General features: G+C 43.4%; 1 protein-coding gene across 2 annotated transcripts in view; it reads left to right on the top strand.

The window, feature by feature from the left end:
* Positions 1-19513, top strand: part of ZFYVE9 (zinc finger FYVE-type containing 9) — a 184350-nt gene extending 164837 nt beyond the window's left edge. For both annotated transcript variants that reach the window (XM_072772097.1, XM_072772096.1), the window contains 6 exons: positions 3807-3957; positions 6490-6570; positions 9313-9475; positions 13734-13839; positions 15931-16107; positions 17156-19513. In XM_072772097.1, coding sequence (XP_072628198.1) covers positions 3807-3957; positions 6490-6570; positions 9313-9475; positions 13734-13839; positions 15931-16107; positions 17156-17317 — 840 coding nt within the window. In that variant the 3' untranslated portion in view covers positions 17318-19513. The remainder of the gene's footprint in view (positions 1-3806; positions 3958-6489; positions 6571-9312; positions 9476-13733; positions 13840-15930; positions 16108-17155) is intronic.
* The last annotated feature ends 610 nt before the right edge of the window (positions 19514-20123 follow it).

Below are 20123 nucleotides of genomic sequence, written 5' to 3'. Positions count from 1 at the left end.
GAGACTGACTGCAGAAAAACCAGTTATAAGGTTATTATTAGTCCAAAAAACAGACAATTATATCTTGAATTCTGGTGAAGTTAGGGATAGATACAGGAGATATTACAGAGTTTGAATTGATAAAGCAGAGGAATAGCACGACTAGAAAATTGAGTATATCATATGACAAATGTAATTTCATTTTATGGTCAGCAAAGCCCTTTGAATATTTGGGAAACTTGGTATAAATGAACATGATTTTAAGAAGGTAAAAGTATTCATTTATAAAGAAGTATGAAGTTTGTTTATCTCATTGGGGCTTGAAATTGACATCTGGGGAAATTATTATTTAGCGGCTAGCTAACTTACTTAGAATGTCTGAATTGAGAATGTTTCTTGGGATGCCTGGGTGCTCAGTGGTTTAGCGCCTGCCTTCGGCTCAGAGCGTGATCCTGGAGTCCCGGGATCGAGTCCAGCATCGGGCCCCCTGCATGGAGCCTGCTTCTCCCTCTTCCTGTCTCTCTCTGTGTCTCTCTCTGTCTCTCATGAATAAATAAAATCTTTTAAAAAAAAGAGAGAGAGAATGTTTCTTAATCTGCTTAGACAAAGTTAGAAACCACTTTAGCCTAATGATTTGGAAGAAACGATAGAACATTCTTTAAAATTGCTATGTGGGAGCACCTGGCTGGCTCAGTCAGTAGAGCATGCAACTTGATCTCAGGGTTGTGAGTTTGAACCCAATGTTGGAGATAGAGTTTACTTTAAAAAATTATTATATGTAATTATAACAGCTTTTTCATGTGATACAAATGTAAATTGCAAATGAGAACCTAAATTAGTCTATCAATGGACTTTGCTATATAGGAATCTTCCTACTGACTTATCCTGTTTGCAGAAAACTTACTCAAAAGTAATCTTTGGAAAACACTGATAGAAGTTGTTTGAATTTGTGAGGTAGATAAATATCAGTGTGAGAGGAATATTCAGTTATTTGGATGCCTCTGGTGGTGTAATTTATTAAAACACAAACTTTGCAAGAGTTATAAACATAACAAAGTAAAGCCAGGAAATGAGGATATCTTAGAATTGTATTGGTATAATATCTAGGAATAAGCTTAACCAAGAAGGTAAAAGACTAGTACTCCTAAAACTACAAAACATTGCTGAAAGAAATGAAGAAAACCTAAATAAATAGGAAGACGTCTCATGTTCATGGATTGGAAGACATAGTATTGTTAAGATGTCAGATCCAGTGCAAGCTCTATCAAAATTCCAATGGTCTTTTTTTTTTTTTTCCAGAAAAGAAAAAGCCAGTGTTCAAATTCTTTTGGAATTGCAAGGGCCTCCAAAGCCAAAATAATCTTGTATAAGAACAAAATTGGAGTCACCCTTCCCAATTTCAAAACTTACTGCAAGGCTACAGTAATAAAAATAGTGTGGTACTGGCATAGTATAGACTCAAGAAACTGGAAATAAATCTGTACATTTGTGGCCTGTTGATTTTGACAGGAGTGCCAAGATCATTTAATGGTGAAAGAATAGCCTTCAGTAAATGGTGCTGGGACAACTGGATTTCCATGTGTAAAAGAATGTGTACCCCTACTTCACACCATATATAAAATGTAACTCAAAATGGATCAGTAACCTAAATATAAGAGCTAAAAGCATGGAGCTCTTTGAAAAAAATATAAGGGTACTTTTTCATGACTTTGGATTTGGCAGTGGATTCTTAGATAATATACAACAGTACAAGTAACAATAGAAAAAACAGATTGGACTTAATAAAATTAAAATCTTTTGTGTATTCAAAGACATTAACAAGAAAGTAAAAAGACAATATACAACATGGGAGAAAATATTTACAAATCATATCTGACAAGGGTCTGAGATATCTAGAATGTATAAAGAATTTGTATAACTCAACAACAAATGACAATCCCATTTTAAAAATAGGCAAAGGGCAACTTTTTTCTAGATATGTCTCCTGAGACAAGGGAAACAAAAGCAAAAATAAACTTTTGGGACTACATCCAAATAAAAAGCTTCTGCACAGTGAGGGAAACAATCAACAAAACTAAAAGGCAACCAGTGGAATGGGAGAAGATATTTGCAAGTGACTTATTCCAATAAAAGGTTAGTATCCAAAATACATAAAGAAATTCTCAAACTCAACACCGAGAAAATGCAAGTGACTTATTCCAATAAAAGGTTAGTATCCAAAATACATAAAGAAATTCTCAAACTCAACACTGAGAAAATAATCCAATTAAGATGGGCAGAAGACATGAACAGACATTTCTCCAAGTGTACAGATGGCCAACAAATACATGAAAAAAATGTTCATCATCACTTACTATCAGGGGAATACAAATCAAAACTACAATGAGATACCACCTTGCACCTGTTAGAATGGCCAAAGTCAACAACACAAGGAACAACAGCGTTGGTGAAGATGGGGAGACAAAGGAACCTTCATGCACAGTTGGTAGGAATGCGAACTGGTGTAGCCAGTGTGTAAAACAGTCTGGAAGCGCCTCAAAAAGTTAAAAATAGATGTAGTGCCTGGGTGGTGATTCAGTTCAGTGTCCATGATCCCAGGATCATGGAATTGAGCCTTGGGTCGGGCTCCATGCTCATCAAGGAGTCTGCTAGAGATTCTCTCTCCCTCTCCCGCTCCCATGCTCGTGCATAAGTGCTCTCTGTCTCTCAAATAAATCTTAAAAAAAAAAAAGTTAAAAATAGGACTGCCCTACAACCCAGCAATTACATCACTAGGTATTGACCCAAACAATACAAAAACATGAACTCAATGGTGTACATGCATCCCTACATTTATAGAAATGTTATTTACAATAGCCAAATTATGGAAAGAGCCCAGATGTCCATTGAGTGATGAGTGAAGAAGAGTGGTATTATACATGATGGAATATTACTCAGCTGTGAAAAAGAATGAAAGGACATTTGTCATTTGAAAGGACATAGATGGAGCTAGAGAGTGTAAGACTAAGCAAAGTAAGTCAGAGAAAGACAAATACCATATGATTTCACTCATATGGAATTTAAGAAATGAAACATAAATATAGAGGGAAAAAAGAGAGAGCCACAAAACAGACTCTACTCTAGAGAACAAACTGAAGGTTGCTGGAGGGGTGATGGCTGGGGGTAAGGGTTAAATGGGTGATGGGTAGTGAGGAGGACACTCGATGTGATGAGTACTGGGTGTTGTATGTAAGTGATGAATCACTAATTTCCAAAACTAATTTTACACTGTATGTTAACTCACTGGAATTTAAATAAAAACTTGAAAAAAAAAAAGAACAAAGCAACATACTAGTAAGTGATTTCATTGATGATTTCAAGCATCAGTTAGTAAAACTAAGAAGCAGTGGAGTTTATATATTTCTAGAGGAAAACCCTCCTTTGTGTGGATATGAGAAAAGTAGGCAAATATACTTACATATAGGTCATTCTTTTGACTTAGAATTTCAGTGTAGATATCCTCAGAGAATCCAGTGGGTAGTTGAAATTACTGTAATTAGCTAAACTAATGTTCATTGAGCTCGGTGCAGCAACAAAAATACCAAAAAGATGAATGCGAAACATGTCATGTACTTACTTAGGTTATAATACAAATCACCTATAAACTATACAGAGAATTGTTGTATATGTTGGTTTTTTTTTTTTTTTTCCAATGGTGACTAATTTTCCACTGTGTTTTCGTTACTGTTTTTTGGTTTTGAGGTAGAGTTGTCTTGTGTCAGACCCAAAAAAAAGTGCCCATTTATGTTTGGTAGAATAAGAAAGTTAACCCTCTTCTTTGATCGCAGATGATGAAAGCAATGAACAAGTCCAATGAGCATGTCCTGGCAGGAGGGGCCTGCTTCAATGAGAAGGCGGACTCTCATCTTGTCTGTGTACAGAATGATGACGGAAACTATCAGACCCAGGCTATCAGTATTCACAATCAACCCAGAAAGGGTGAGTATTTGAGCTGATTAACGGTAAGAATTGTGCTGGACTTGGAAAGTTGGATATCTCGGCCCCATAACTCTAAACTTTCTAGCTAGGTGGCCACAAACAATTTGATGAAATTAACCTTTCCAAGCTTATTCTCCACGATGATATTGACTCCCCAAGTAGCCAGGCTCAAAGTTGCAAATGGGATCTCTACTATTGAGGGGAACATTTTGAAAATACTGCCTCAGGACATTGGCAGGGCCAGAATTGATATTTGAAGGTAGGAGACTAGACCTCTTAGTGAGAATATGCTTAGGTAGATTTGAAGCTTGTTTGAATGATCATATCCAAAGAATGGTAATTAATAGGTTGCCTGCATTCTGAAAGAAGGCTTCTTGGTTCAGTGGTACTCAGAATATGTCCTCTTCACTTAGGAGATTGTTAGAAATGAAGTGTCTGTACTCCAGATCTGCTAAATTAGAATTTGTTTTTTAACATGGTCCCTGTGTTCAAATGCACATTGATATTTATGAAGCATTGCTTATAGTGGCGTTTCTTAAGATGTCTAATTGGGTTCTGTGGTTTTGAAAAATAGATAAGTGAAAGTCTTGCTTAATACATTAAACTGAGAAATCCTGGGTTAAACAAGTTTAAACAGATTTCTTTACTACAGGAACCCTCAGAGCCTTTAATAGGCCGATGTGTATTGTGATTTTCCAAAAGGAAGATAGTGCCTGGACCTTCCAAAATTTATTTGACTATGAATCTTCTTTTTCCTCAGAGTATCTCCCATAACTAGCTTTCTTTAGTAAGCTTTATGAAATACTTCTCTGGTTGAGAATGTTTTTTAAATCGGTTGTTTAGTAATGGCATAAAACGTCTTTGTCACGTGTATGTATATTCAATATGATATCTAAAATACGGTAGGTGATAAGTCCTCAATGCTCTCCATTAATCAGCTCACATCGTAGAATATTTTAATTAAGTTCTGGATATCATTAGTGTAATTGATGATATCCATTGATAAAACTAGAGATTCTTCAGAAGATGATTCAGGACCTATGAAAAATCTAGAAACTAGGTCAAAAGTTTTGAATAAAGTATAAATGTTTAATTTGGGAAAGTATAGATTGGAAGAGTGTGAAAAATAGCTATTTCTATTTTTAAGGTTTTCTAGTACATGGAAATAAGATTCAGTTTATTCTCTGTAGTTACAAAAGGCCCAAACCAGCACCATTGGGTAAAAGTTATAAGGATCTAGATCTGGACTCAATTTTGAGAGCACATTTTGTAAGACTGAGAGTTACCAAGAAATAGAACGGGCTGCCTTGTGCCATTTTGTGTTCCTTGTTACTAGGAGTCTTTGATAAAGCCTGGATGTCCACCTGTTAGAGATATTGCAGGGCCAATGGGCAGGAAATTGGATTAGCTTAGTCCAACATAAGATGCGGAGAAGCCCAGGAGCTCCTACCTGGCTCAGTCAGTGGAGCACTCAACTCGATCTCTGTGTTGTAAGTTCAAGCCCCATGTTGGGTGTGGAGATTACTGAAAAAAGACAAAATTTTAAAAACAAACAAAAAAAAGATATGAAGGAGCATAGTGAGATTTTCTTAAAGTTAAATGTAATTAAATGTCCTTTTATGAAGAAATAATGGTAACAGATATTTGTCTTTTGAATAGGTATTTTGTAAGAGAACTGCATTCGGTGAATAAAGTGGTTGCCAACCACATCTCCATCTTCAAAACATGTTTTATCTAAAAAAAAGAAAGGTATTAGATTGGGGGACAGCAGACTTTTTCCATGAATGGCTACATGATAAATATCTTAGGCATTGCAAGCCTGTGGTCTTTGGTTGCCAGTTACTCAACTCTGGCATACTTCAAAAACTGCCATAGACAATATGCAAATGAGTGGATGTGGCTGTGTTCCAATAAAATTTTACTCACAAAAACAGAGGACAAAAAAAAAAAAAAAAAAACCAGAGGACAGAAAAAAAAATTTAATTAAATAAAATTAAAAAACAAAACAACACAAAAAACAAAAAAAGGGGACAGGCCAAATAGGTTGTAGTTTGCCAAACCCTAGACTTGACCACTAAGATTTCTTTGCTTGTAAGATTCTTTAATTCTTGGGCAGCCTGGGTGGCTCAGTGGTTTAATGCTGCCTTCAGCCCAGGATGTGATCCTGGAGACCCGGGATGGAGTCCCACGTTGGGCTCCCTGCATGGAGCCTGCTTCTCCCTCTACCTGTGTCTCTGCCTCTCTCTCTCTCTCTCTCTCTCTCTCTGTCTCTCATGAATAAATAAATTAAAAAAAAAATTCTTTAATTCTTGATTGGAGGGAGAGGAAAACAAAATGAGGGGTATATCTTAAAAGTTCATTCCCAAAGCTACCATAAGCATTATTGGTTACTTATATATTATGTTACATAGAGTTGATGTTTTTTGTTTTCTGTTTGATGATGGCTGGAGTTACCAACTATCAAATATTTCATTATTGTTCTCAGGCTTTATATCTCAGAGTCTACACTAAACTATTTATATTATATTTTAGTGACTGGTGCCAGTTTCTTTGTGTTCAGCGGCGCTCTGAAATCTTCTTCTGGATATCTTGCCAAGTCCAGTATTGTGGAAGGTAAAGAATAAGTCGTTTACTGCAGTTATATTCAGTCCTAATCGTACAACTAAAAAGGATGTTGGAGTGCCTGGCTGGTTCATTTGGTAGAGCATGTGACTCTTGATCTCCAAGTCCTAAGTTTAAGCCCCATGTTGGGCATAGAGCTTACATAAAAAATAATAATAATAATAAAAGTTAAAAACTCAAAAGCAGAGGATGTCAAGTGAAACCATGACACTTCTACAGTAGACTTCTGACTTCTATTATGTATTCGGTAGCATCTTAACTCGTAAGCTAATTAATACTGTCATATAGTGCTTAGTTCTCTGAAGAAGGGAATAAGTGATACAGATAATCATGGGACAGTGACATAAAAATTAAGAGATGGCCTTTCAGAGCTCTGGGGTAGGGCATCCAAGAGGACATAGTCTGAGTTCAGTATGTATCATTGAGCTCAAATTCAGTTTGTCTTAACTCACAAGAATGCTGCAATCATCACTTGGGGTACAGAATGGGATGCATTTGCTGCTGGTTTGCTGTAATTAGATTAGACATAACACATATCCCAACAAAACTAATTAAATGAGAATTAATGAAAGGCTTATGAGCATACTGTTTATTTTCTTTGTTGGTTGATTCTTCCTGTATTTTGATCTGGTTACTGTTGTTGCATAACAAATTTACTCAGTGATTCCTCTGGGTCAAGAATCTTGACAAAGTAGTGTGTGGAGGGCTTGACTCTACTCAGTGATGTCCTGGGCCTCAGTTGGGATGACTTGATAGCTGGAGGCTAGAATTATCTGAAGGTTCATTCACTCACACATCTGGGGCTGGTGTGGGATGATTTAAAGACAGAGTGGTGACTGAAGTACTCACACCTTGACTCCTCAGCATGGCCTGGCAACCTTGGGATAGCTGGACTTCTTACTCCAGGCACACGTGTTCTAGCAAAGGGCAGAAGCCATGTTGCTTCTTGTGACTCAGTCTCAAAAGTCAAACGATGCCCCTTTCACCATATTCTAGTGTTGGAAGTAGTCATAAGCCTGCCCAGGTTCGGGGATCCCTGGGTGGCTCAGCGCCTGAGCATCTGCCTTCAGCCCAGGGCGTGATCCTGGAGTCCCGGGATCGAGTCCTGCATCAGGCTCCTGTAGGGAGCCTGCTTCTCCCTCTGACTATGTCTCTGCCTCTCTCTCTGTGTCTCTCATGAATAAATAAATAAAATCTTAAAAAAAAAAAAAAAAAAAAAAGCCTGCCCAGGTTCAGGAGGAGAGGAACTAGACACCACTTCTTAATGGGGAAATGGGAAGGTAGCGCTGTGAGAAAGCACTAAGGTGGGAGATACTGAGATGTGAGATGTGAGATATTGTGACCTTTGGAAAGTACAACCTGCCACACATGGTGGAAACAGGTTTTCATTTCCACAGTGGCTTACTCCAGTGGCCTGTGTGAAAGCAGTCCTTCCTGAGGCTGGAGTCCAGTATGTTAACTGAAATACACAGACAATCTTACACGTTAATAGACACTGCCTTTGACCTCCTTTATTGGTAAACTTAATAAAACAGCTAGTGAAGAGCAAACTACACTAATGTTTTACAACTAAGTCTCACAACTTTGACTACGAAGTGGAAACATGCTATTAAATTGTTAAGGGACACCTGGGTGGCTCAGTGGTTAAATGTCTGCCTTCAGCTCAGGGCCTGATCCTGGAGACCCGGGATCGAGTCCCATGTCGGGCTCCCTGCAGGGAGCCTGCTTCTCCCTCTGCCTGTGTCTGCCTCTCTCTCTCTCTCTTACGAAAAAATAAATAAAATCTTAAAAAAAAAGAAATTGTTAAGAAATCTAGGACTTAGTCATTGGTCTTAAATGACTAATGCCTAAGTGATCAAGTACTGACTACGTTTGGAATTGTGTCTTGACAAGATGATTTAAAAAATACCCTTTAAATGTTGCGGAAATGGTAATTTGAAGTGACACAGATCCTTATAAATGCAAAGTAATATGCTTAAAACTTAGGTCTGTGTCTTTGGACTGAAAATTTCTTAGGTCTTATATTTTACTGTGTGTCAGTGGAGCAGTTGGCTGCCTGTTTATGAAATCTGTATTGAAGCTTTTTAGAAATTATTTTATTTTTTAAATTTTATTTATTTATTCATGAGAAAGAGAGAGAGAGAGAGGCAGAGACACAGGAGGAGGGGGAAGCAGGCTCCATGCTGGGAGCCCGACTCGGGACTCGATCCTGTGGGTCTCCAGGATTGTGCCCTGGGCCAAAGGCCGGCGCTAAACCGCTAAGCCACCCAGGGAGCCCCTAGAAATTATTTTAGTTGACAAAATTTTGTGTCAGTAATTGCTTAATATGTGACAACTTTATGCTGAATTTCAGTGTTTGCCTTTGACGAGGCCACGTAGTGTTAGCTACACGGTAGCTCGTGGAACCATGTGGTAGGTTTGTCCTATTCATCACTAGCCAATGAATGGATTCATCTCTTCTCCCACCGCTGCTGTTTTTATTCGTTGACGTATTTAACAAATATTTCCTGGGCATTCGCTGTATACTGGACAGTCGTGGGAAGGTGAGAGAGACAGAGGTGCAGACACACAGATAGGATTAGAGCAGTTAAATATAGAGTGAAAACAGTTCTGTGCGGAAGAGGGATGCGGCCATGTGTAAGCTTTCCCTTGGAGCAGTCTTAGGAGAAGCTCTAGCCCCTCTCCCTGGCTTGGCGCTGTTTCCATCTGTATCATCTTGATGCTGATTCTCAGATGGCGTTATGGTCCAGATCACAGCGGAGAACATGGATGCCCTGAGGCAGGCGCTGCGAGAGATGAAGGACTTCACCATCAGCTGTGGCAAGGCGGACGCGGAGGATCCGCAGGAGCACATCTACATCCAGTGGGTGGATGATGACAAGAACGTCAACAAGGGGTAAATACAGTGGACTTTCCCCCTTGTGGCATGTAGTTCTGGGCTGGGCTCTGGGTGTTGTCTACACTGGTGTTTATGACTTACTGAAAGCCCAAAGAGAAAGAACTGCTTTGAGTGTATATAACATAAAATATTAAATTTCTAGTTTCTTGGCTCAATTTCTGAAGGAAGGAAGTTTCTCTGCATATTTTTGAAGGGAGGGGGAGAGGAGTTGATGAAACAAAACAATCCTCTAAAGTTATTGAGATAATAGTAATAACCTAAGCCTTTTATGGTTTTATAAAAAAAGCTCTTTTGCTAACATTGTTTCATTTGAGATAATAACTAGTGTTGTTTTTCCCACATTATAGATGAGTAAACAAGCACCTGAAGGCTCCGTGACTCCACAGAGCCAGGAAGTGGCAGGGCTAGGACTTAACACCACCCTCCTGGGCTTCAAGCCCTGTACTCTTCCCCAGTATATGGCAGCTCTGCGGACTCAAGCCAAACCTTTGGCGTCATCTTTGACACTTGTTTTCCTCTCATACCCTACACCTATCAAAATGGTGAATCCTGGTAGTGTTATATTTTATAGTATGTATTTTATATATTCTGTTGGATTTTATTTCAACATCTATCACACCACCTCTCCGGCCACCATCATTTGGTCTGGATTATTGCAATTGCCTTTTAATTGGCTTGCTTGTTTGTAGTCTTGAACTCCTCTTGCCCCCCAACCAATCTGTTGCTAATACAGCAGCCAGAGCAGCGTCACTTCTCTGCTCAGAACCCACCACTGGCTTTCAGTATCTCTCAGGGTAAAAGCCAAAGTGGTTTTCAGCTTATATGGCCTCCCACCACCCACCCACCTCACGGAAGCAACACGTGCCTTCTTCCCTGAGCACTCGACTCTACTTCTGCCCTCAGACATTTACCCCTGCTGTTCTTTCACCTTGTACTCTGCCCCTCAGTAGCCAAGACAGCCAGATGAGTTCTTCCTTCACTGCCTTCAAGGTTTTTTCTAAAATGTCATTTTCTCAGTAAGGCCTTCCTTGGCCAACCTCTCTAAATTATAACCCTCCCATACACCTTTCTTCTCTCCCAAAACTTCCTATCTCTCTTCCTTGCATTATATTTCTCAAGAGAACTTTTAATTCTCTAACATAAAAAATATATTTTTACTTATTATATTGCCCTGGAATGTGAACTCTGTAAGGGCAGGGATTTTTGTCTGGTTTCTTTATTGCTGTATCACCAATACCTAAAACTCTGGTACCTAGTAGATACTTAAAAGATTGATTGGTTGAACAAATATATCCTATGTCATTGTATTAAGCTTTCTCTGGGCCAGTCCATCCCTTTTTCCTTCAGGCAATAATTCTACGTGTAGGTCTTTGGAAATACAAAAATGAATTGTACAAACTCCCTGCTGGATAAGTGGTTCAGCCTGGTTTTGAAGATCGTTATAAATAAGTGCATCAAAGTATGGGAGATGCTCATAGAAAACTCTAGGATACAGTGAAAATACGAAAGTAAAGAGGGGGCCGGTAAGGATGCTAGGGCGGTACTCAGGAAGCCCTTCGTAGAGAAGTGGCCGCTGATGGAGCTGAATGTGGTATGTGAGTAGGTTTCTGCCACATAGTTGAGGCACAGTAGGCATCCAGTCTGGGGGAGCAGCAGGAGCAAAGGCAGATAGAGGGCATTTCTAACACAGCACGCTAGATTAAAAAAAAAAACAAAAACAAAAACTCTTATACTTTTGTTATTGAACAAAAAGAAGCAATTTCTAAATCAATGAGTATATTTGCCTATTTTATAAATAACTATCTTCCCATACTAAGTTGGAAATTTAAATTTCGAAAACAATTTGTGTTTAATATTCTGTAGTTGAAATGAACATAGTTATTAGGACCAAAAAACTGATAGTCTGAAAATCTAATGTTGTAAGATATCAGTAACTAATAACCAGCAGGTTGCCCCTTCCTACCTACAGCAGCCGCCAGTGGCAGCATCTTAGAAAACAGGACGAGGGATGCCAGGGGGGCTCAGTGGTTGAGTGTCTGCCTTTGGTTCTGGTTGTGACCCCGGGGCCCCGGGATTGAGTTCCGTGTCAAGCTCCCTGCATGGAGCCTGCTTCTCCCTCCGCTCCTGTCTCTGCCTCTCTCTCTCTCTCTCTGTGTGTGTCTCTCATGAATAAATAAATAAAATCTTAAAAAATAAAAAAAATAAAAACAGACAAAAAACAGGACGAGAATTAGTTAAGGAAGGCTCTTGAATTCAAGAGTTTAGTGTGTAGTGTATAAAGTGAATGTTTTCCAGCTTGTCCCTCAGTGTCTGGGTATCCTGTCCCAAAATACTCTAATAAACTAATAAACTCTAATAAACTTTTTAAAAAGATTTTATTTATTCATTTTAGAGAGCGAGTATGTGAGCAGGGAGGGTGGAGAGGGAGAAAGAATCTGAAGCATGGTCCACACGGAGCACGGACCCGATGTGGGGCTCGATCTCACCAAGAGTCTGATGCTCAACTGACTGTGGCACCAGGCCCCCCAAGAGCGCCCTTGTTTGACACTGTTGTTTCATGAGTTACAAATTAAATTCAGTATTGTTTAAATAATTTTAATTCAGGTGAATGAAATGAATCCCCTATATTGAAGTTTAAGTTTAATTTGATCTTTTTACATAGAGATTAAAAAACATAAACAGGTTTGAAAATTGCTAGGAAGAGCTTGGGGGGTGCCTGGCGGCTCAGTCAGTTGACCGTCTGCATTTGGCTCAGGTCATGATCCTGGTGTCCTGGGATGGAGCCCCACATGGGGCTTCTCCCTCTGCCTCATGTGTTTTCTCTCTCTCCTCCCTGCACCAAATAAATAAATAAGATGTTTTTTGTTTATTTTTTATTTTTTAAGGATTTTATTTATTCATGAGAGACAGAGAGAGGCAGAGACACAGGCAGGGGGAGAAGCAGGCTCCCTGCAGGGAGACCGATGTGGGACTCTATCCCGGGTCAACAGGATCATGTCCTGGGCAGAAGGCAAGGCGGCACTAAACTGCTGAGCCACCGGGGCTGCCCTGTTTTTTTTGTTTTGTTTTGTTTTGTTTATAAATTTATTTTTTATTGGTGTTCAATTTGCCAACATATAGAATAACACCCAGTGCTCATCCTGTCAAGTGCCCCCCTCAGTGCCTGCCACCCAGTCACCCCCACCCCCTGCCCACCTCCCCTTCCAACACCCCTAGTTTGTTTCCCAGAGTTAGGAGTCTCTCATGTTCTGTCTCCCTCTCTGATATTTCCCACTCATTTTTTCTCCTTTCCCCTTTATTCCCTTTCACTATTTTTTATGTTCCCCAAATGAATGAGACCATATAATGTTTGTCCTTCTCCGATTGACTTATTTCACTCAGCATAATACCCTCCAGTGGTCTGTGTATACAATGGAATATTACTCAGCCATTAGAAATGACAAATACCCACCATTTGTATTGTTTTTTTTAAAAGGAAGAATTTGGAATCTTTGTGACAATTATTTTGAATCCTCATCAGAATGAGGGTGAATCTCCACCTATTTATACTTGCTATATTTTGAAGAGGAAATTACTATAAAAAGTGGCCTTTTTTTTTTTAAAGTGGCCTTTCTTTATTCAGAAATCTAGGAGTGATAATTTAGCACTAAAGGAAATTTGTTGCAATGATAATATCAATATTGTTCATGAGCTTATACCAGCACTGTTAAAATTAACATACTTGGTCAAATAATTCTTTTAATCAATAAATATTAAACTCCTACATTCTAAGCAGTGGGTCAGAACTGGGAGTACAGCATACAAGTGTATCATGTCCCTCCCTCCCCTTAAGAAGCTCATTTGTGAGGCAGATATGCAAATGTGTGAGTGTTAGGGTCAGGAGCAAGGAGCAGTGAGAGGGCGCGTGGGGGGTGGGGGCTCGATCAGGTGGGTGGCCGAGCACTTGCTGAGTTCAGGAAGGAGCAGGTTTGAGTAGAGAGTTTTTTTTACATTGAAAGAAGCAATTCCTGGAATCATGGCTCCTTTTTTATGTGTCCTTTGAATGTGTCCTTTGAATGATTTCAGTGCACAGGCCCTTCCCACAAGAGCTCTAGTCACGTACATTTCTGTGCAGTGTCTTCTTGCTGTGATGTGTTGCTCAGGTGTGTTCAACAAAGTGCCTGGTATAATTAGTAGCAAGACTTGATTAGAGACGTGGTTCTTCTAACTTACTTCCAAGAGCTGCTCCCATATCTTTCCTTTGTCTCTATTGTAGTGTTGTAAGTCCCATAGACGGGAAGTCCATGGAGTCTATAACAAGTGTGAAGATATTCCATGGATCAGAGTATAAAGCAAATGGAAAAGTCATCAGATGGACGGAGGTAAGGAGATGAAACTTTGGGTGATTGGGTGGCTCAGGTCATGATCTCAGGGTCCTGGAATCGGGTCCCTCATCGGATGCCCTGCCCTGCAGGGAGTCGGCTTCTCCTTCTCCCTCTCCGTCTGTGCTCTCTAATAAATAAGTAAAATTTAAAAAAAAAGAAAAAGAAAAGAGAAAGAAAGAAAGAAAGAGAGAGAAAGAAAGAAAAGAAAGAGAAAGAAAGAAAGAAAAAAAGAAAGAAAGAAAAAGAAAGAAGAAAGAAAGAAAGAAAGAAGAAAAGGAAAGAAAAGAAAAGAAAGAAACTTGGTGTCTTGATCTCCTTTGAGCACAACTTTTTGCAAGGTCCAGAGACACACTGTGGACGGATTCTGGAGGATAAGAAAAGAAAATTTTCTGTGTACCCTCTATACTCCCAGGTCCCTCCAGTCTGTCCAGGAAGAAATGCCACCAAGCACAGCCTGTAGTGATCTGATTTCTCTTCCTTTTTATGAACGAGCTTTTAGAGATTTTTTTGCATTAGAATTCAAGAAGGATGCTTATCTGAGTGGTATATACCCTCTGTGCTGTGCTCCTCAGAATGGTGGGCTAGTTAGGCTGTGCTCACAGTTAAAGTCTCGTACGTAACACAGGCTTTAAAAAATAGGCTCATTTCACCAATAAGAAAACTAAAGCTCAGAGACTCGGTAACTTGCCCAGGATCCCAAGGCAAACAAGTAATGGAAAAGTTCTGCATTAAACCCAGATGTAGCCAGTGCTGAACTCTTTCCCCTGTGGTCCTGTTTCACCTGAGAGCTGCAGAGAGGCTCACCTGGGAGTGGGAGGGGCAAGGCAGCCCATTCGGGGCGCAGCTCAGGGAGGTTATTCTTGGAGAATAAATGGGGAGGTTGTAAGTCTCTTCATTTCTCTTCAACCTGAGTTACACTCCACAAAAAAAAATATTTAGAGAAGACCTCTAAAATTCCTTACAGCCTTAAAAGTCTGAATTTGTTTTAAAAAAAATTCCGTGGCTTCTAGCTTTTCTGTATTACACACAAGGTAAGTCCGGGCAAGCGATGTCCAATGCTTTACCCAAGTTACCCAGAACCTGGTTTCCCATTTCTGGGGCTGTCGTTCCGAGTGACGTACCCTTTGTACGACCAGGCCCAGTGTTCTCATGTGCAGCTCAGTGGCCTTGGCCGCTTTGTCACCATTTTCCCTTGGACGCGTTTCAAGTGGTGCAGGGTCTGGGCCACGGGGCCTCCTTACCGCTCCAAGCAGTGGCCACCTTCCCCGCCTTGCTCCCCAGTAATCCTGAGACAGCAGGTGCCCATTGGCCCGCAGAGCAGGGGCCCAGGTCTCCAGACGCCCCTGCGGACTCCACTCGGTTGTGGTGCTGCGGCCCGAGCACCTGGGCCTCCCGGCCGCCCCTCGTGGTACTTGTGTGGGCTGCTTGGCAGGCCCAGGGTGGGGAGTGCACGCAAGAGCCTTGGGTGTTTGCACATCTCCGGCTTCTGTGTTATGCTTTTACATCATTTATAGTCACCAAGGAGGACAGGGCTGCCTTACGAAGGAATAACCACGCATTAGGAAGCCCTGAGCCTCTTCTCTGGCCAGGACTCGCGTCTCTCAGCTCTCCTGCTGCTGCTCCGATTCTGTCCGTGCTGCTCCGCGCGCTGCCCCGGCCTCAGTGGACACGGCCATGCAGCAGGAAAGCCTTGTCCTGAGAGGCAGGAGACTCTGCTTCTTGGCGTGGCCTTGCCTCTACTTCTGTGCCCTGAAGTCGCTTCTCCTCTCGGAGAGATGTGGGACGTGCTGGGGTTGGGTCACAATCTGTAAGAGCTGTTCCCTCAGACTCCACGGTCATTTCCTAAGAGGAGTCGCCACATAAAAGGATCACCTTTTAGAAGAACACAGTGCAAAATGCCAGCCTTTTCTGGTTCTGAGGAGAACATGCCCTTACGAGCATGGCTGAGACCAGGGAGATGGGAGCCTTAGGGAGCCTTCCCTCAGGCTTTTGGGCATCAGGGCGCTCATACCAGTAAGTTCACGGACTTGCTCTTTGTCCCCACATCTCCTGGGCACGAGGCTAAAGTCTCTTCTGTTTGGGGAACAGGTATTTTTCCTAGAAAATGACGACCAGCACAGTTGCCTGAGTGACCCTGCGGATCATAGCCGACTGACTGAGCATGTGGCCAAGGCCTTTTGCCTCGCACTCTGTCCCCACCTCAAGCTCCTGAAGGAGGACGGAATGACTAAACTAGGACTCCGTGTGACACTAGACTCCGACCAGGTAAGAAGAGTGTCAGGCAGGCTGGGAAGCTGGGCTTAGTGATGCCTCTATCTTCTGACAGTGAGTTCCCTGGGTCTTCGGCCTTCCCTCAGCCGGGAACGTCCCCAGATGCGCTGCTTGGGAGACTCTGAATCGCTTGAACCTTGGCTTCCTCACCCGAGTATGTCCAAGGACTTAGTCGTGAAGGTGGGGAAGGAGCGGAGGTGTGTGGGAGGACCTGCCACCCCATGTGAAGGGCATCAGCACTCCTCGTTGCCTGTCCCATCCTTAGGGACTGACCTGCTGCCCTCAGCCTGCATGTCCCTCACCGTTCTCATCCTGTCGTTTCCCTAACCCAGCTGCGTGGGCCTCACCGGCTCTGCTGCCGCCAGCATCCCCACCCTGGTCGCACTGCGGATTAGGAACAGCCCACCCCCCCCCCCCCCAGGTCCTCGCCCCCGCGGCTCTCTCCCATCGCCCTGTATTCTGATCTAGTGGGTCCCTGGGACGTGTCCCACTTCTCAGGCTTTGGTGCAGAGCTGTGTCACCGTTAGGGAAGATGGGAGAGGTCGTGACCGGGCTCCGCTTCCAGCTGGTCATCAGTCCGCGTGTTTGTTTCCTACTTAAGGTCTTGACCCGTGCGGCCCTAGTGAGCCTATCGGGTAACACGGAACGAGGGACCTCGGCCCTTTCTCGAATGCGACTGATGACCTGCTGGGGGGTCACTGGCCTGAGCAGTCGCAGATTACACCTTCTCGGCAGGCCCCCCTTATATTCATTCACCTGGGTCCTTTCGGGTGAATGTGCCTTGTGGATTTCCCTCCCTGACATCCAGCCCCGGAGGCCTCAGTGTTGCTGCCCACGTGCCACGCTCTCGGTGCCGCCCCTTCCTGGGAGCCTGAGGCCTTCGGGGTTGCGCAGCCCCAGCAGCACGGTGGGGATGAATGTGTCCCGATGGGCAGCAGACAACGGGGGAGGAGAGGGAAAGAGGGCACGCGGTGGTAGCCTCCCTGCAGCGCGGCCGCGTGGCCTTCCCTGGGCAGTGACGTCCCCCTCTCTCGTGTGCTAGGTTGGCTATCAGGCCGGGAGTAACGGGCAGCCCCTGCCCTCGCAGTACACAAGCGACCTGGACAGCGCCCTGGTGCCGGTGATCCACGGAGGGGCCTGCCAGCTGAGCGAGGGCCCCGTCGTCATGGAGCTCATCTTTTACATTCTGGAAAACATCGCGTAGATGGAGAGGACCTCACTGGTTTTCTGTTCAGACCTGTTGCAACAGCAGTCATACCCAAATCATTTGCACTTTAGAACTGGAAGATTAAGCTTTTGTTAACACTATTAAATGGGGGGTGGGTGGGAGCGGGGCTTGGGGGGCAGGGGTGGGAGAGGGTGGCCGGGGGTCAGGTGTTCCGTAATTCTGAGTCTTCTATGCATTGTCCACCGAGAAGATCCAGGCAGCTTCTGTTACCGCACAAGTTACGCTATCCTTGCCGCTAATCCCCTTCCGTTACCGTTTAGACAAAAATCCTGCTCCCCTCTCAAGATTTCCATATGCTGTTGTGCTCAGAAATGCTCAGATGGGTACAACCATCGCCAAGGACGGGGTTGGGAGGGCAGAGGGGAAATAAAGAAGCATTGGTCTTGCACTCTTTGTACAGAATTGATATAAAACAGGATACTCCCGCACTGATTTTGTCCCTTATATCACAGTGACTCCAAGTGGAATTCCCCCTCGGTGTTTTTGAGCAGCTCACTCGCCGCAGTGAACCAGAGCCCCAGGGGCCATCTCCTGTGGCCAAGGTCCGAGGTAGGGCAGCTCAGTGTGCAGTCCCTCGAAGCAGAGCCACGTTCAGGATCGCTCAGGCTCTGGGCCTTTCTGGGAAAGAATACACACAAGACGCCTCTAGGTCTGTGCTGGACGCATTTCAAGAAACACTGTATTGAGAAGTAACGTGAACCTCCGGGAGAGCTGTAAATACAAAACCTACATGCGCTTTACCTAGACTCACCGCTTGTTCACATACTAACATTTTGCTTCATTTGCTTTAGCTTTTTCTCTCTCCATAAAAAAAATTAAGGCATTTGAGAGTAAGTTGCATACATCTTTGTCCTTTATCCCTAAATAATGTTTAAATCTTAAAAATAAGGACATTCTCCTTCATAACTGCAACTTCAGTTTAACATTAATAGGATCCTTGAATCTGGCATCTGTCCAGTCATGTCCTTCAGAGCATTTTTTCCTCCAAAGCTTCCAGCCTAGGATCAGACTGAGCAAGTAGCTGTCCTGACTCACCTTTATGTCCTCCGTATTTTTGGTGAGTATAGGTTTCTTCACCCCATTTTTGAGTCGACAATGCCTCATTTTGTGTTTGATGCTAAGTCTATGCATTCTTGGCACTTTAGCAGTTAGGCTTGGTCATCTGTAAGCGGAAGCCCTTCCTTCTTTCCTATCCATGCACTTAATTACTTTTCATTGTTAACATCACATTGGAGTAGTTGTAATTCTCTATTTCGGGGCTCAGGTGCTCTCAGCTCTGGCCAGAGCGCCCCTTCAAGCCCACGCCCACATCCTTGTGATGCGCTCCTCCCATTTTCCTCTCTGTCCGAAGGCCACCATCCCAGTTCATGGAGTATCTACCCTGCCTGCGCTTTGGAATGCGCCCCAGTGTCTTTTCTTGGGAGCGGTAGGAGAAGCCAAGATCTAGGTGACCCTTGATACACGTGATATGTGATCATGTTCTCTTTGCTAAAAACTTCTTTAGTCACGGATCAAATGGATTTCACAACTCGGTTTGAAAAATCCTGGTCTAGGGCAGCTCCCTTGCCGCTGCCATCTACTTGCAGCCCGGCCAAGCAGGAGTCCGCCCTTTGCGTGAGCAGCACCGCTCCAAGAATCCCCCAGAAGTTAACGCGGGCCCCTGGGGGTGAGCGCTGCCCCCCAGCGGCTAAAGTTGGCTTAGCGCCTGGCGTCTCGGGCCGCGGGCCCTAGCCTTGCGCGCTCGTCCGGGGGGCGGGGCCGCCGCATTCTGCGCCCGTGGGCTTTGCGGCCGCAGCCGCGGGAGATCTGTGGACGGGACCTTCCCGTGGACCCCAAGGTGCCCCCACAGCGCGCCGACTTGTCAGGACTGAGCTCTGGAACCACCCCCCACCGCAGCTGCCAGACGGGAGACACTTGGACGTGTGTCGCGGGCGCGCCACCCAGGCCGCCTCAGCCCCGGAACTTGAGAGCCGCCCAGGAGCTGGCGGGTTTCCCGCAGTCGATCTTTCCTCGGCTCGGTACATCTCGCAAACGCGGCTTCTGCGGGACCAGTGCAAGCCTGGGAGTCCTGCTGAGGACGCGCTCTCGCCCTGCATAGTCGGGCCCTTTCCTCAACTGTATGAAACACCTTTTGTTTAGTAAAGTCATTTTGTGGAGCTGAGCATAAAGTAACCAGGGCTGGTTTACTTTTTTCCCTTGTTTTATGTTTCTATATGTTGTAGAAGAACGATACAAAGTGGAAGGCTGAAACCTCACATTTCTAAATAAGTGAAAATTTTTTAGAATATTGTACAGAGATCCTTATAAAGAAGAAAATAATTGCCATCTTGGTAACGAATTTTAATTACTGAATTCTTACTAAACGTTAGGCAATGTAGTTTCTCTACGTATTTTTATCAACACTCTGAGTACCTTCTGGTCTCCAGGGTCACAGGAATGTGGAACTTTGCTTTGTGGAAGTTCTCATCTAGTGTCTTCCCCTACCCGCTGTGGTCCCTGAACGCTGGCTGGCCCCAAATTTCCAAATGAATTTGCTTCTAGCATAACTAGTCCCTGGGGAATAATTTATGCATCTTCATGTGTTTCAGTCATCAGGGCATCTGCCGAACACTTTCTATTATGTTTGTGGTGTGGTTTCTATTTTAGGGAGTGAATATATGGCTAGAAAGGCTAAGGAGTAGAGCAGGCATGATCATGCCCATTTTAGAGCTTGGGAAGCTGAGGCCCTGGGAGGGAAAAATCTGTGATGGAGCTGGAGCAGGTGCAAGTTCCCTGGCTCTGT

Source organism: Canis lupus, chromosome 13 (assembly GCF_048164855.1).
Source record: "Canis lupus baileyi chromosome 13, mCanLup2.hap1, whole genome shotgun sequence".
In the NCBI taxonomy this organism is placed as follows: domain Eukaryota; kingdom Metazoa; phylum Chordata; class Mammalia; order Carnivora; family Canidae; genus Canis; species Canis lupus.
This window is presented reverse-complemented; position numbering and strand designations above follow the sequence as displayed.